Here is an 18,301-nt window from a genome sequence, read left to right as displayed (position 1 = left end):
ATGTCTTTGAAGGCTGGCAGGTCAACTTTTGTCTAAATTGATGGGTAGGAAAAATTGAATTGTTGACACCTCCGGACCAGTGTGGATTGGATAAAACGCGTTCAGGCATTAGCAAGTGAATTCAACATTGGGAAGAGGTCAGAATCAGATCATGGACAGCTATCAAAGTTTGTGTCCAGCACTTCATTACAGGTACACAGTTATATAGATAGATAGATAGATAGATAGATAGATAGATAGATAGATAGATAGATAGATAGATAGATAGATAGATAGATAGATAGATAGATAGATAGATAGATAGATAGATAGATAGATAGATAGATAGATAGATAGATAGATAGATAGATAGATAGATAGATAGATAGTTAGATAGATAGATAGATAGATAGATAGATAGATAGATAGATAGATAGATAGATAGATAGATAGATAGATAGATAGATAGATAGATAGATAGATAGATAGATAGATAGATAGATAGATAGATAGATAGATAGATAGATAGATAGATAGATAGATAGATAGATAGATAGATAGATAGATAGATAGATAGATAGATAGATAGATAGATAGATAGATAGATAGATAGATAGATAGATAGATAGATAGATAGATAGATAGATAGATAGATAGATAGATAGATAGATAGATAGATAGATAGATAGATAGATAGATAGATAGATAGATAGATAGATAGATAGATAGATAGATAGATAGATAGATAATTTCATAATTAGAAAAATATTATAAATTGAGTTTGAAGTAAACTAAGACAAGGTTAAGAGGGGATTATTTTAATCAAAGTTTCTTGGATTACATGGTTTGAGATAAGCCTGAAAATTATTTTAAACAAAAAGTGAAAACTATATCCTCTTTAAATCTAACCACTAAAAAAACAATTTTTTTCATAATTAGTTATTTAAAAACTCATCATCAATAAAGATAGATTTAGTATAACCGGAATTGATAATAGATTGGATCAGATTTATTATTCATAGGTGAACTGTACAGGGTTTAATCTTTATTATAAATATCCCCTGACCCTTAGTGCTTGTGTCTTTGATGCCAAAACTCAATAACTTCCTGCAGAATAAAAATTCATATTTGCCAGGAATAAGAAGAATAAGAATAGATGTATAAATAAATATTCTAACAGAAATAGAACAATAGACAATAATTTTTCCATTAGGCTGGATTAGAAACGGTTCCTAGCCATTATGAAAAATCCTGTATAGCAACATAGTACAGGCAATTTTTCAGGGATGATAAAATAAAAATCATAAAATTAAAAATAGTTTTTTTTAGAGGGGCCAAATTTTTATTTTACTGTCCACGGAAAACTGTCTACAATACGATGCGATTAAAAAACCTCTGCGCCTTTTCCCAAATATTTATATATGTGACATCTATGCCTTTGATATGTTGTAATTATAGATAGAAAAAATTGGGGTATATATAAATAATCCAGACAACTACCTGGCCAAGTGGTGGAGACCCTCTTCGTCTGTTAGCAAACTTTTATCTGTTCTTTTGTTGGGACTTAGATCTGTTTATATTTTGAACTCTATTACCTGATATTAAAGGACCCAATTGAAAGTCAGCACAGGATCCCCAGGGTAAACAGTTACATATTAGTTACAGCTGATGCAATTTATATTCTTTTAATTTAATGTTTGGAGAAAAAATTGTTCTGTTATTTCATCAAGATCCTATTAAGGTTTTAGGCCATTTTTCTATGGGTCTGAAAGTCAGAAATAGGAATATATTAAAATATTAATGAAAATAATCTTTTAAAGAAAACATCTCTTTGTCCTTAAATACATTAGAATTTTATTAAGCTTGATTTTCAAAAGCGATGCTTCTTATAATTAGGATAGGTCCGTACGTCCGTCCGTCACATACGGATAGCTTTTTTTCGTTAATTGAGGCATGTTAGAATTGTCCTATCGATTTCAAACTTTGCATGATGATTTCTTTAGTAGTTAGGTACGACTTAGAAAGCGTAGCAACTCCATATTCATTACCAGAATGTCCGTACGTCCATTTTAAACATGTTGATTTTTTTACTTTTTTAACAACAAATTTTTATGTGATCTAATCATCCGATTGATCTGATTTTTGTTAAATTTATTCTTGCGACAACAAAGTATAATGTTACAAGCGAAGCAACTCTATAATCGAGTCCAAAAAATGTAAGTATGTCCATAAACATTATCCAATATCAAACTGTTTTCAAAATATTTACTTACAATTTTGCTTCATCTCTTATACATTTATATTCTGATTATTCAGTTCTGACACTATACAAGTGTTACTGTCCGTTTGTCCTACCGTTTGTTTCAGTGCTTCACTTTTATGGATGTTGTCATCCTTGTTAATTGAATTATTCACTGCTACTAAAGAACCCTAAAGAAAAACTAAAGTCCATTGTCCTCTCCCTTCCTCCCTGAGAATACCTTTCTCTTGATATTTTGAATACAGAATACTTGATCACAAGTTAAGTTAGAATATGTATTCAGGGTTATCTATAATACAAAGTAGAATGATGTCTGTCTGTTCGTCCGTCCGTCCGTCTGAAGCTTAAGATCTCGGTAACCACTAAACCGATCGGATTCTACTCTTCAGGGAATATACCCACTAGTTTTAGGCTATTTTCTTTGGGGGTGGGACACCCCCAACCCCCCCAAAAACAAAAAAATCCCCCCCCCATTTTTTTGTAGAAGATTTTCTTGGTACTTTTTTTACGAATTCCCTTTAACTTTTTTTATCATCTCTTGGGGCAGAGCCCCCAGAAGCTAGGGGCAAAGCCGCTAGTGGACAATCATATAGCAAAACTTGAATTTGAACATAACATTTTTGTTTTAGCAAAGGGCAAAATATTTCTACTCCTGTACCTCTGTAAACTTTTTTTTCAAAACGTAGAGAGTTGACTCCCCCCTCCCTCAAGTGCTCCTTGAGGCCTTGAGTACCCGCTAGTATATACTATGCTGTTACTCGATATATCAAACAACTCTAGAACCAAACTTAAATTAATATAATTCTATGCAGAAAAAGAAATCATATTTTTTCATGCATATTTCTTTTTTGATTTTTTGCTGTTTAAAATAAAATTACAAATTTATTTTGAGATGAAAAAAAATTTAAAATTAGATTATATTTGGAATAGTTTTCTTGAGATGAAATATAAAGTAAAGCAGAAAACAGAGAAGTAGCGTAGAGACTGTAGAGAATAGCATGTAATACCTAATTTTCTTAGATCTTCAATAAGAAACAGTCAAGTATGAAACTGCAGTACGTACTGACATACAAAAGTTGGGGCGTTGGGCTGTTTATTACACTAGTCCGCAAAGTAATAAATAACGTAGGCACATAAACTTTGGGGACTTTTATTGATTGGTTGGTTCATTAAATTGATTGCCCAAACGTTTAAAATACTAATTATAATATACAGAAGGAGTAATTTTGTGTATCATCATTGGGGATTTACATCAATTTATCGCCCATTGTCTTATCCCGTTAGATCCCTGGAAGTTATAATACACAGAATACCTTGTTTAGGTTCCCTTGTTGGAGGACGGAGCCCCGAGTGGGACAGTTGTACAAACTAACCGACAATTAATTGGCAAATATTCGCAACCAAACAGGTAGAATATTTCTCGTATTCATTCGAATCCGGTGGATAGGAACCGGTTCTCATCCAAACGAAAAAACTATGTCTAGCATCGAATTATATCCAGCTTTCCGCGGATATAGAATGTACAATAATAAGATTAAACCAATTTTTTTGGCCCGTGCCTACGGCACCTAGGGGCTAAAAAACTGGTTTTAATATTATAATTGTACATTCTATATCCGCGGAAAGCCGTTTATAATACGATGCGAGAAATAACTATTAAATTCTTGCAACTGCTACTCAATAATCTCGCTGGTATTCTGCTACTATATTCCTTTTATTTTCTAACTGGCAAAACAATCGTTTATGACTGCGGCTGCTTAGGCTTTCTAAAAGCTCGGCAGCCGCGCGTCAGCCGCGTGTAAGCCTTTGTAAAATCGTCATTTTAAAACTTTAAAATTTACCTGGATGTCTAGACCTATTCATAAACAAACAATCCATCTTTTCGGAAATTTTTTTATCACACTCGCGGGTTTAAATGGGAGGCTTTTGCGCGGCTGAGGCTTTCATAGATATATTTCATGGATTTCCTAAGTTGCAGAAAATTTATTTTTATTTTCCCTCTGTTTTGTATTATTTTTCCTAAAATTATTATAATTCAATTAAAACTTTTATCTAATTTACTTTCTAAGTTATGGAATAAGAATTTATATGATTATTTTAATGCCTCATCCTTATCATCATTTTAAAAAAATTTCTTTAGTATTAAAAAAAGTATTTTTTAAAACTGGCAATTAAGCAATAAATAAAACAAGGATGATAACATCCATAAAAGCGAAGCACTGAAACGGTAGGACAAATGGACTTTAACACTTGTAAAGTGTCAGAACTAAATAATCAGATTATGAATATATAAGAGAACGAAGCAAAATTGTAAGTAAATTTGTTGAAAAACTGCTTGATACAGAATAATGTTTTTGGACATACTTTTTGGACTTTAAAAAAGTTAAAAATCAACATGTTTAAAATGGACGTACGGACATTCTTGTAATGATTATAGATTTGCTACGCTTTCTAAATCGTACCTAATTACTACAGGAATCACCATGCAAAGTTTGAAATCTATAGGACAATTCTAACATGCCTAAATTAACGAAAAAAGCTATCCATCTCAGACGTACGGACGGACGGACGGACCCAATAATTATAAGCTTCACTGGAAAATAAGTTTACTTTGGTCAAATGAAAAAGAAGATAATCTATTTTTTTCCAGTATAGCTTTGAAACCGATTGATATCCGCTGGATTAGAACCAGCTCTAAGGCAAATTGAAAATTATGTATCGTAACGTATTACAGACAATTTCCAACGAATTATAAAATAATGATCATGAAATAAATATTAGTTTTTATTTAACCATCCTTGGAAAGCTATAAATAATACGATGCGATAAATAACTATTCCAAACTTTGTAGCCCAAACATTTAGAGTGATACAGTGCAAAATGGCACCAATAAAATGACGTTATACAATAAAGTTATCCAATGAGAGGCCAGTAAACATTGTAATTGACCAATGGTAAGATATATACTCGCCTCTCATTGATTATTGTATCGTATGACGTCATTTTTTGGTGCCATTTTGCGCTGTCTCATTAAGGGTATATAATTGATTCTATTGTAAATAAATATTGACGGATCATATGAAGGAAATGAAGTCATTCCTACAAAAGACAGAAATTTCCTTCCAAAAAGGACCGAAATCATCTTCCTTTTTCTCAGATAAGTGAAATATGGACAAAAATCACTCTCCTATTTCTCACATATCTGAAAAAGAGGATAAAAACACCTTACTAAATCTCACTTATTCTTCCTAATTCTAAGAAAATTAACCCAATTCCTCCAAGTTCTTCCTTATTCTCAGATAACCTACCTTATTCTAAGAAATTCTTCCGTATTCTAATAAATTCTTCTTCCTTTAGTAAGAATTTGTAAGATAGTGGACAGAAATCACCTTCCTTACCGAGAATTTGTAAGAAAGGAAATAGCCTTCCTATACCCAAGGAAGGCAATTTTTGTCCTTTTTAGGAATGACTTAATTTCCTTCATATGATCCATATTGACATCCTTGTTTTTATTTCAGCATAGATTCACCCTCCTCTTCAAACCTAAATCCGTACCAGGTATTAAATATTTAGATCAGAGGTGGATCCTTAAAAAACTTTTGCCCCCACTAAAATCAGTGAGGCAAACAACAAAATTTAGAGGGGATAATTTTTAGTTTGCCTCACTAAAATTTTAGTGGGGCAAACTGATTTTAGTGAGGCAAAAGTTTTTTAAGAATTCACCTCTGATGTCGATTACTAAAAACGATTATCCTCAAAAATCGATGAACATTTAAAGTTGGTGGCGGCTAAACGCATGTCTTATTTTACGCGTGTTTTCTTCAGTCAAGCTTTCCTTGGGCATAATTGAAACTTGTCTATTCCAGAAAATTGATATTATAGGCCTTCTAATTTAGCTTTTTACAATGTGCGGCATAACAAGTAAATGGTAGGGGGTAATTTTTTTACTAGGGAGGGTGGTGGTACCCATCCCCTAAATAGTTATAAACCTTCTCGGGACCTATGAGAAGCTACCCTGTTAAGGAGAACCTGATCGGTTCAGCGGTTAGCAAGATCCTTCGCTACAAACAAACAAAGAAACAGACCGACAGGCAGACACACATCGTTCTACTTTGTATTATAGATACCATTCCCTGAAACAATTTACCATGAACTGCACTTGAGTAAAATGAAACAGCATATAGTGGTCATTAAAAAAGTGACTTCATGCAAAATACATGACTAATGATAGGCCAGTATACAATTCACCATTGGTCAATTACAATGTATACTGGCCTATCATTGGTCATTTGTATCAATTGGAATTATTTTTTATTGGACACCACACGCTGTTTCGATTAAAATATTTTGTTGAGCAGTCTTACTGTCCGTTTGTCTGCAACATTTTGTGGGAAACATTTTTCTCGTATTCATTCGAATCCAGTGGATAGGAACCGGTTCTCATCCGTACGAAAAAAAAACTATGTCTAGCATCGTATTATGTCCAGCTTTCTACGAATATAAAAATGTACAATCATAAGATTAAAACCAGTTTTTTTAGCCGGTGCCTTCGGCACCTCGGGGCTAAAAAACTAGTTTATTTTCTCGGCTCCTATATAACATAGAAGTTTGCAATTTTTTGTGTGAAAATATTCAATATCAATGACTATATAGAATACCAGCGGCTTCGCCCCTAGCCTCTAGGGGCTTTTTCCCCCAAGAGGTTTGATCAAACCAATTTTTCGTATTTTAGATTTAAAAGAATTTTTTTTTGGGGAGGGGGGGGGGATATTTTTTCATTTTTGGGGGGGTTGGGGGTGTCCCACCCCCCAAGAAAATAGTTATAAACCTTCCCGGGACCTATCTACCCTGTAAAGGGGAACCCGATCGGTTCAGCGGTTAGCGAGATCCTTCGCTACAAACAAACAAACAGTCTACTTTGTATTATGGATAATTCACTTGGTCTATCGTCATATGAATATCGCTAGCATTGTCAATCATATCATATCATACAGTCTACTTTGTTTTATGGATAATTCACTTGGTCTATCGTCACATGAATATCGTCAGCATTGTCAATCATATCTGTGTCTCTGGCTTTTGTTTTGTGTCTTTCTTATTTCACTCCTACAATGTTTAGATTCTCTTACTTTTTATAAATTTTTTACTTTATATTATTTGCTCTTTTTTTGCATTTATCCTTTAAATTTTGGTAGATTTATGTTTTACCACTTCATTTATCTTTTATTAATGGTATTTGATATGAACCAGCAAAGGTATAAATAAACGTTTTTGTAAAGTCATGGGTGTATTCAGTTGTTGAAATTATAAATTTTAAAATTAAACTTTTACCTTACCGTATTACTTTGTTTATTATTATTAAGGCCGTTAATAATATATGACTCTGAATATAGTTATGGTATTCAAAATTTATAGAAATTGATTTTTTGTCCAGTAAAAAAGAATACAAACGTCTTAATGCATTGTTTCGTGTTTAAAATCCTCCTTTTTGACATTTAAGTTCTGTACATATATATACAATATATGTTGTATCTGATGGTTAAGTTAGATGTATCATCAATATCGCATAATGTATAACAATACTGAATAAACAGAACAGCAAATCACAATTTATTCCTAATGTTAGGATCTGGTGCATATGACGGTAAATTCTAGGGATTAATTATCTTTAAAAACCTATAAACTTTGAACGCTGCTAGCTGCAAAACGGCTAAGAGTACAAGTTATAAGTTATGTCTGCACATCGTTGTAAGAGATATATAAATAATATCCAATGATGCAGAGAGAAAGCCTAACTGAAGAAAAACACACGTAAAAGAAGTATTTTTCTAGCGCATTTATGTGTGCTGCGAAAGTGTATTATTAGGTATTGGCTATTCCAGATTGTTTGTAGGCCTTGGTTTGTCGGTTTAAATTTTGTGTAAACATAATAAATACATAGGTCCAGCCGTGTGGACGCTAGCACCTTTATAAATTTATATTTTTTCAAACAATCGATCCCAGAAACATTTTTTGCGAATATTCAACATTTAACTTATATGACAATAAGCAGAAGTGATAAGACACCTGTTCGAAATGGTTCTTGGAATATCAATATTCTGACATTTACTTGAAGCAGTGTTTTAAACTTACATCAAATTTTACAACAAAATATGTATAAAAAAAATGTACTTTAGGCGTGTTATTTAAAGCTTAGATTTTTCAATAACTTTGAGATTAACAACACATAAAAATTAGTGATAAAAGGCTGAAAAGTGGATCTAAACTTTCTCCTTTTGATTGTGCTTGTATTTCAGGCTAGAACCGACGCAATTTTTCGTATTTTAGCTTTATTTTCATGACTTTGCGTATTAGCGCAGGATGCCGTTATCTAGTATATTTTTCTAATTGATCTGAGATTGGTTTTTGAAAGATGAATGCCGCGTTTTTTTAATTCATGAAATTTAAACAGAGTATACAACTATTTATTTAATTATTTCGCTTTTGTTGGTATGGCCTTCATAGAAGAAAAACAAATTATCTTCAATCCATTTTTGCTGCATATTAATTAATGCATCTTTTTAGAGCTGTCTTAGACATTATACAAATGGCTAAAATAATAATTTAAAATTTTGAATTCTTAAGTTGTATACTCTGTTGAAATTATATCATCTTCGTTCAATCAATCAATGTCAAATAAATGTCAAAAAATTCGGCATTCATCTTTCAAAAAACCATCTCGGGCTCAATTAAAATAATTAACACAAACACTAGCAGACAAACAAGTTCTTACTGAGCAAAATTCATCTTTTGACGGTTCTAAAAGATATTTTAATTTTTATTAATCGTTAATTGTAATATCACTGTTTTCAATATATATCCTAAAACTAGAATTTTCTAATATAGTTTATGAAATAAAATAGAAATTTTGTATTTTTTTCACAACCATTATTATCTAATTGAGTAGACTATAATCAAACTTCACTGAGTGAACGCTAGTTAGTTATGAAACAAATTCTATATTACAAAACTTGATTGATAATTTTTTTGTATTGATTAAAACTGATTTTTATTAATTTTCATAATACAATTTGTACTTTAATTATTTGCAATAATCAGAATTTTCAAAAAAAAAAGTCATTTGAGTAGTCTAGTTCTAGTTTTATATTAATTTATATCAAAATTTAATATAATGTGTCAAGCGAGGGCATCCAAGCTTTTAAGTTTTTTTTCGGGGAGGATAAAAATTCATATTTTTTGGAGGGTAATCACCCCTTTACCACTCCCCCCCCCCCCAATTTTTTTGTTGGCCTGTATGTTTATTATCTATCTATTTAGCTTTTCATGTTTACACTTTTGCTTTAATGTCTTTCTATCTTTCTGCCTATTTATTTGAATATCTTATAATTATCTAGCTTTTTGTCTGTATGTTATTCTTATTGTCCATGTAATATATATATAATTGCTGCTACGCACCTAGCCTCTAGGGTATCTGTATTCAAAGAAGCAGAGATGGGCTAGAAAAATAGCTTATAACTATCCCAAGATTTAAATCTAAAAAATAATGGAATTACAACATTACAGGAGCTCTGTGTATAACTTACCTAAAAAGGACCTTTATTGATTCGGTAGTTTTAAAGATCTTGAGCTTCGGACCAAAAAACCTTCTGACTTTATATAATACTAGCGGCTACGCCCCTAGAGGCCTCTAGTGGCATTTAAATGGTTTTTTTTTATTTTGAATATACCTAATTTGAGAAATGATTTGTCTATGGTCAATCAGCTGTTAAATTCATGTCTCTACGCAGCGCCACTAGGCTACAGGGAGTAAGGGAGGGGACAATGGGCATTTAATTCAATATAAAAGTTATCAAGGAAAGGGCATGAAATCCAGTTTAATCCAATAAATTTGTAGGAAATTATAAAGGTATTGTTAATTGAATAATAGATTTCCATAGCGTCATGTAAAGTGAAATCACAACTTGTTTTTGATGAAATATATTGAGGTTTTTTGGTGTGATTTTTATATTAAAAGATTATGGGACCCGGCCAGCTGCTATCAAGAATATGACTGCCCCTTTTTGATCTGTTTATTTCCCTTGCCCCTTGCCCCCACCTCCCTTCTCCCTTCTCCCCGTCTGCTACATTCCAAACTAACACAACAAGTGTTTATTTCCCTTCCCCCCACTTCCCTTATCCCTTCTCCCTGTCTGCTACATTCGAAACTAACACAACGAGTGTTTATTTCCCTTCCCCCCCCATCCCTTAGCCCTTCTCCCCGTCTGCAATATTCAAAACATACATAACGAGTAGCGGCATTTCATGCGCAAGTCCCCAAACTCAGTCAGAAACTGCTAAATTCTTGCACATTCCCTTTAAGCCAGTCCCCAAAGTCTGAGACTCCTAAAAATTGAATATTCGATCCATTGTCCCCTCCCTTACTCCCTGACTAGGCTATGTAGAGACATTCACACGCTAGCGACACTATGCAGCAGGAATATTTCAATTCTTTTTGATTTTATTGTGATTTCTCTTGGTAGGGTGGTGGTACCCTCCCCCAAAATAGTTATAAACCTTCCCAGGACCTCTAAGAATCTACCCTGTTAAGGAGAACCCAATCGGTTCAGCGGTTAGCGAGATCCTTCGGTACAGACACACAGATACACAGACACACAGACAAACATCCTGTTACTTTAGTATAAGGATGATACATCTTCCCTAAAATCCTAGATTTTAGTGGCGCAGCCATTATTTGTCTAATAATACAGAACATTGTAATTTCTTAGGATGATGTGAGCGTGTCGAGGAGAGAGAGTATTCGATCTGATCATTCAAATCACAGGAACTGCTTCTTTGCATAATAATTATTGGAAAGCTAACTGATGGTATTGTTATAATATCAACATCAATACCATATTACTAGTATGGAAGCCATCCCTTTCCTAGTCCCTAAAGTCTTATGATAACTTTTTCTTATTTGTTGGCTTAAGTACCATAGGGATTTTTATTGAATTTTGATTGGATGGTTCATTTAGATGAGTGTCCAAATGTTTTAGCCACTAATTGTTATCTACAAAAGGGGGTACCTTTGTGTATCATCATTGGGGATGTACATCGATTTATCGGACATTGCCTTATCACTTTAGATCTCTGGATCCTTTTACTATATTGGGATATGTTTTTGTAATTATATCAACCTGTTAAAGTAAGTTGCATAATATAAAAGGACATATCTTTCCTTACTAGTTGGTATTTTTTAATTCAAAAACATCAAATTAAATGGTATATCTCACAAACTGTTCGATACACTGATTTATTGATTATACCTTAATAGTTATTTATCGCATCGTATTATAAACGGCCTTTCGTGGATATAGAATGTACAATTATTTGATTAAAACCAGTTTTTTTTAGCCCCGAGGTGCCGAAGGCACCGGTTAAAAAACTGGTTTTAATCTTAAGATCGTACATTTTTTATTCGTAGAAAATTGGATATAATACGATGCTAGACATAGTTTTTTCGCATGGATGAGAACCGGTTCCTATCCACAGGATTCGAATGAATAGGAGAAATTGTATAACTAAAAGATATTTTATTAGGGGTGTTAAATTAATCTTTTTATGTATCGACTCGAAACCAATTAATATCCGATCGATTAGAACCAGTTTTGTTGTCCTTCGGCCCCTCGGGGCTATCAAAACTGGTTTTAATCTTTTTTAAAGCGGGAAAGCGGGAAACACTTTGCGATAAATAACTATTCCAATTTGAATTTATTTCTAGACATTTTTCATAAAAAAAAATTTAATTTTTTTGAGAAATAAAATACATTTCCACTTGAAAGTAAAATGTTAAATCCTACAAAAACACTTATGAAATTCTGAGCTAGTTCTGTAATATGCAAACAAGGAATAATACTATGTTCATAAGTAGCGTAGCAATATCAACGTTACAAAATCATAGATTAATAAGTTAATATAACTTATGATATAGCATTTTAATGTCTTTTAATATGTTGATTAATAATTACATGATTGACCCTACTTATAGAGTATATTCACTACAAAAAAAAGTAGGAATTTCAATTGATATTTGTGCTCAAGTACCAAAAGGGATGCTGTGAGTATTGGTTTAAAAAATATGACGTAACAAAAAAAATTAGCCAATGAGAGGCCGTTATTGACCAATGGCGGCATGCGTAGTGGACTCTCATTGGCTAATTTTTTTTGTTACGTCATATTTTTTAAACCAATACTCACAGCATCACCAAAAGGATCTCGCTAACCACTGAACCTAAATGGTTCTCCTTTACAGGGTAGCTTTTCATAGTTGCTTGGAAGGTTTATAGCTATTTTGGGGGAGGATACCATCACCCACGAATTTTTTTTTTACTTTATATAAATGTGGGGGGGGGGGTGAATCAAAGTGCCCTCACTTTAAGTGTCCCTGGAGGCCTCTGGGGCGTATCCGCTATTACAGAGCTGGATCTTTAAATCATTTTAGTGGTGAGCCAGATCGGGATAAGCCGAATTTCAGCCAACCACAGCAAGACATTTCATAAAATGTTGTGCTCTCAGTGGTGGAAAGTTGGCTCACCCCGATCTGGCTCACCACTAAAATGATTTAAAGATCCAGCTCAGTATAAAATACTTTGTGTCATTAATAAATAATAAGTATCGATCACAAAATCATCATCTTTCAATGATATAAGTATTTTATCTAAACCCTCTAAATAGAGAAAAATGTTTTTTTTTTAAATATCATTATGAGGTAGATCTATGTATCTTCTTTTTTTATGTAAATATTAAAAAAATTAAACATCATGTCTTCAATAAGCAACAACCATTGGATATAGTATACACGTGAATGTATTGACAAGGAAAATTTGTCGTCTATTTAGGTTGCTAATATGAACCTCATTTATTGGTCAGTTCCTTCATCCAGTAGGAGAGGAGGGGATGAGGTAAAAGCGGGTTGATGGGAGGTATCGTTATTTAAGCCAGCTGCGAATTTCAATTTATTAGAGTACATGAAAATCTGGAGCAATATCCAAGCAATAATATATCGATTACTATTAAATTGTATGTTCAATATTAATATGTTTTAATGATGAATTTCGACTGTTTGTTCGATACTTTGCTATAATTGAATTATCTCATTGGCTAGTTTGAATGATAACTTTCTTTCTCGTATTCATTCGAATCCGGTGGATATGAACCGGTTCTCATCCATACGAAAAAACTATGTCTAGCATCGTATTATATCCAGCTTTCTACGAATATAAAAATGTACAATCATAAAATTAAAACCAGTTTTTTAGCCGGTGCATTCGGCACCTCGGGGCTAAAAAAACTAGTTTTAATCTTATAATTGTACATTCTATATCCGCGGAGAGTCGTTTATAATACGATGCGAGAAATAACTTTTCTCTCCGTATTTTGATATGAAATCATGAAATGTGTTATGTTTTCAAGTGATACGGGGTTTGGAAAATAAATATTTTTCGGGGTACTCTTGAAGATGATTAAAGTCCCTCCAAAGATCATGACGTCATACGATAGAATAGCCAATGAGAGGCCAGTATAAAATGTAATTGACCAATAGTAAAATTTATGCTGGCCTCTCATTGGTTATTCTATCGTATGACGTCATAATCTGTGGAGGGGACTTTAATCATCTTTGGTACTCTTCCTTAAAATAGTTGTAAACCTTCCCAGGATCTATGAGAAGCTACATTGTAAAGGAGAACCATATCGGTTCAGCGGTTAGCAAGATCCTTCGATTACACAGACCAATATATATCTTTCTTTTATATAAGGATTAACAAATGGACTGTTGAGACTTATATACAAAGGCCATGCAATCAATGGATATTTTATGTATAACAAGGATGACAACATCCATAAAAGCAGAGCACTGAAACGGTAGGACAAACAGAGATAAACACTTGTATAGTGTCAGAACTGAATAATCAGAATATAAATGTATAAGAGTCGAAGCAAACTTGTAAGTAAATTTGTTGAAAAACTGCTTGATACAGGATAATGTTTATGGACATACTTACATTTTTAGGACTTGATTATAGAGTTGCTTATAACATTATACTTTGTTGTCTAATGAATCAATATACCAAAAATCAGATCAATCGAATGATTAGATCACATGAAAATTTGTTGTTAAAAAGTAAAAAAATCAACATGTTTAAAATGAACGTACGGACATTCTGGTAATGATACAGAGTTGCTACGCTTTCTAAATTGTACCAAACTATAACTACTAAAGGAATCACCATGCAAAGTTTGAAATCGATAGGACAATTCTACATGTCTAAATTAACGAAAAAAGCTATCCGTTACGGACGGACGGACGGACCGTCCCTAATTATAGAAAAGCTTCGATTTTAAAAATACCATTTCTCTTTATCTCTGATTTATAATAAAAGTACTCTGATATAGAAATATTAAATTATACTTTCATAGAAAAGAAAAAATGACTACACGACATGTCGTTAAGTGTGAACATATAATAGAATTATAATTTTGTACTTTTTTTTGATAATTAACTTGTCTTTTTACCAATTACTAGAGGATATGCCCCTAGAGACCTCCAGGGGCACTTGTGGAAAAGGAAGGGGACGAAAAACTTTCAATTTTAGTTTGACAAGAAAAAAAGTTTTGGGAAGGCTCCTTTTTCCAGGTGCGACTTCTTTTGGGCGGGTCACCAAAATAGTTATATATATATCCTGTTACTTTTATATAAGAAAAAGATTAAGCATAATATTTAGACTTTCCTGTAACTAACCATCCCCCCACCCCACAAAAAAATCCTTTGTTTGCTTGAATATGAATTTAAAATATTACTGAATTATTTTCTGCGTCACGAGATTATTTGAATTTATCTCTTTAATATTAATTATTTCATTTCATGACTATATACCTTGATATAATTGGGCATATTTTCCATAAATTTTCCTTGTGCAGTAGATATAATTCCATATTGGTGTACTTATCTTCCTTTAAGGTATGCCTATTAGTAACATTAGCTTTAAATATTTTAAGTATTTCATCTAGTAATGGGAGGTTTATGTTTTTTTTAATTTTGTAGAGTTTACCCTCACCCCCCACCATCCAAATTTTTACCCCCAAAAGAAAAACTATAAAACCATCAAATATAATTTTTTGCTGCTTCTCGCTATTATTCCGTACCCCAGCCAAAGAACAAAATTTGGTGTTTTTCAAAACACCTCTCCCCCCCAAAAAAAAAAAAATTCAGATTTTTTAATTTTCTAAAAATGATACGTTGACAAAAGAATGTTTAATTAATTGTTTTCATAAAATTTTTCACGATTCCAACAAAAACAAAAGAAGAAGCATAAATTACTGAAACAGGATCGGTGAAAGTCCTACGTACCATAGTGATGTTTCAAGAAACTCAAGCATTGAGGAAAGAGACAGCATTGTGTCACAGGTAACTAACAGACAGATAGACAGACAAACATACCATAGTGATGTATCTAGAAACTCAAGCATTGAGGAAAGAGATAGTATTGTGTCACAGGTAACTAACAGCCAGCCAGACAGACAGACATACCATAGTGATGTTTCCAGAAACTCAAGCATTGAGGAAAGAGACAGAATTTTATCACAGACAATTGTCCTTGGGGTAAGTGGGAGGGTCGACCCCCTACTTTAACTTGTATTTTTAAAATAAAGAAAAATTGGATCATGGACAGATAAGCAAGAAGTATAGTCTTCTAACATACTAGATTAACGTAATTCTGACACACAAACAGACATACTGTGCCAGAAATAAAGTTGCCGCGCTGCTCATAACTTATTTATGATTTTGTATTTTGTGTTTCGTTTGAACTAATTTCCAACTTTGTTGAAATTAATCATCTGTTTTAATCCCCAGCAAGAGAATATCTAATTTTAATATTTTCTATCTGTATCTTATATGATCTATATTTATCCCTGTTAACAAAGACGTCCAAGCTTTTTTTAAAACAGGGGTGAAATGAGGGGTTTCAATGGTTTGAGGGGGGTAATCTTTTGTATTTTTCCCCACTGGTCGTCTGTAAAAACAAGGTGTTGTAAAAAAGCAATGCTTTTCTAGAGAATCTCTTTTTCCATTTAAGTTTTAAAAAGAAACATTATTTTTTGTTAACGGTGGTTTCCAGAGGCGAAATCTTTTAGGAGGGAGTAAATACCATCCACAAATTAGTTCTATCTATAATACAAAGTAGAATGATGTCCGTCCGTCCGTCCGTCCGTCTGTCCGTCCGTCTGAAGCTTAAGATCTCGGTAACCACTGAACCGATTGGATTCTACTCTTCAGGGTATATACCTATTGGTCATGTGGTGGTTTTAAGCTATTTTCTTGGGGGTTGGGACACCCCCAAACCCCCCAAAAATGAAAATTTCCCCCCCCCCCCAAAAAAAATTTTCTTTCTATTTTTAATGTTTTTTTCTGTTTTATTATATTCTTATATCTTTTTATATATTTTTATAAATTTTTATATTTTTTATACTTATAGTTATAAAATGTTATAAAGAGTTATAAAATGATATAAAGAGTTATAAAATGTTATAAAATACAGAAAATATCTAAAAAAAAATGTAAACAAAATTTTAAAATTCTCCCCTAAACCTTCAGAAAAAAAGCTAGGGCTAGGGGCGAAGCTGCTAGTAAGTATATAAAACAAAACTATATTGGTCCAGCAGTTAGCGAGATCTTTTGATGTACACAGACAGATTAAAATCCTGTTGCTTTTATATAATTACACAATTTAATGCTTTTCTATCCTAGAAACAAATAAAATTAGAACTTTTAAAAGTTTTTTTAGGGATGTAATTTAAAACGGGTCTTATTAATATAAACAGAAATTTCTTTTATTTCTTGCGTTTTCATTTTCATTTTTAAATTAGAAATTACAAACTTTGTTTCAAATTTTCAATTTTAACAAAAGAAAGAAATGAATCTTATAAAACTTTAATCTTTTTTTGTCATTTTTTTGCAGAGATTTTATCTTACAAAATTTAATTTTTTTGTAATGAAAGGTTGCGTGTTTCTTATAAGTTATTTATCCTAAATGATATCATATAAAAGTAACAGGATGTCTATCTTTGTGTGTGCGTGTGTTTGTTCCGAAGAATCTTGCTAATCAATGGACCGATATGGTTTTTCTTTTAGTGATGCTTCTTAAAAGGTCAAAGTTAGGTTTATAACTCTTTTTAGGAGAGGGTACCTCTATCCTAGGAAAAAAAATCATTTTTTTACTTCTTCTTTTTAAAACGCACCATTCTCTCAAGTGCCCCTAGAGGCCTCTAGGGGCATATCCACTTTGTTTTTATAAATCTTAAATTCTTATTAATAACAAATACTTTGATATTTAAAATAACATACATTTTTAAAATTATTTTAGGTAACAAGAAAAAGATTTCTGAAGTTGGAAGCTTTTCAAAGAAGAAAATCAAAGGAATGTTTATAAAATAAATCATACAAACTATTCGATTGCTCCACAATTTTTAATTCATAGTCCTTTTTATTCTTTTAGGTTTCTTGAGGGATAAGACAATAAACAAAAAATTACCCCTCGAGTAGATTATAATTTTTGGTGAAAAGGTTTGAAACTGTTCGTATGTTAAACCCAATCCTAATTTAAGAACTAAACTTCTTAATTTATAAGCCCAGAAATAGTATATAGATTTAGAAGTTTATTTTACAGTCAATTTCTATATGAATATTTCTAAATATTTTACCAAAAAAATGTTCAGTTATTGTCATTTTAACTAAATCCAATTTTTAACATCACACAAACTCTTTGCCAAAGTTCCTAGGTATATGTTTCATGTTCTTACCATCGATTCATTAATCACCGTTGCTCTACTATAACCTAACTTTTCAAATTTTTTCTGCATATCTAATTACTTACGTACAAAGGTTATAAATGGGAAACATTTGATAAACATGAAAATTTCCAGGATCGGCCCAGGATAACCATCACCCGAGTACCTACGGTTGATCAATCTGATCTGGAGTTTGTTCTGGATTCTAAAGTTATCAACCACACTGAAGTCAAAGGA

At 32.3% G+C, this 18,301-nt stretch overlaps 1 protein-coding gene across 1 annotated transcript; it reads left to right on the top strand.

Annotated features, from left to right (window-relative positions):
- Positions 1-17,706, top strand: LOC145312962 (uncharacterized). The gene is made up of 7 exons (XM_080152175.1): positions 1-20; positions 81-192; positions 3,562-3,647; positions 5,758-5,797; positions 11,005-11,062; positions 15,607-15,683; positions 17,641-17,706. Exons 1-7 carry the CDS (start codon positions 1-3, stop codon positions 17,704-17,706), a joined length of 459 nt encoding a protein of 152 aa, XP_080008301.1.
- Positions 17,707-18,301: the final 595 nt, after the last annotated feature.

This window comes from Acartia tonsa, chromosome 3 (genome assembly GCF_053477335.1).
Source record: "Acartia tonsa isolate MP-2025a chromosome 3, ASM5347733v1, whole genome shotgun sequence".
Classification (NCBI taxonomy): Eukaryota; Metazoa; Arthropoda; class Copepoda; order Calanoida; family Acartiidae; genus Acartia; species Acartia tonsa.
Note: the sequence above shows the minus strand (reverse complement) of the source record. Positions and strands in the feature narration are given on the sequence as shown.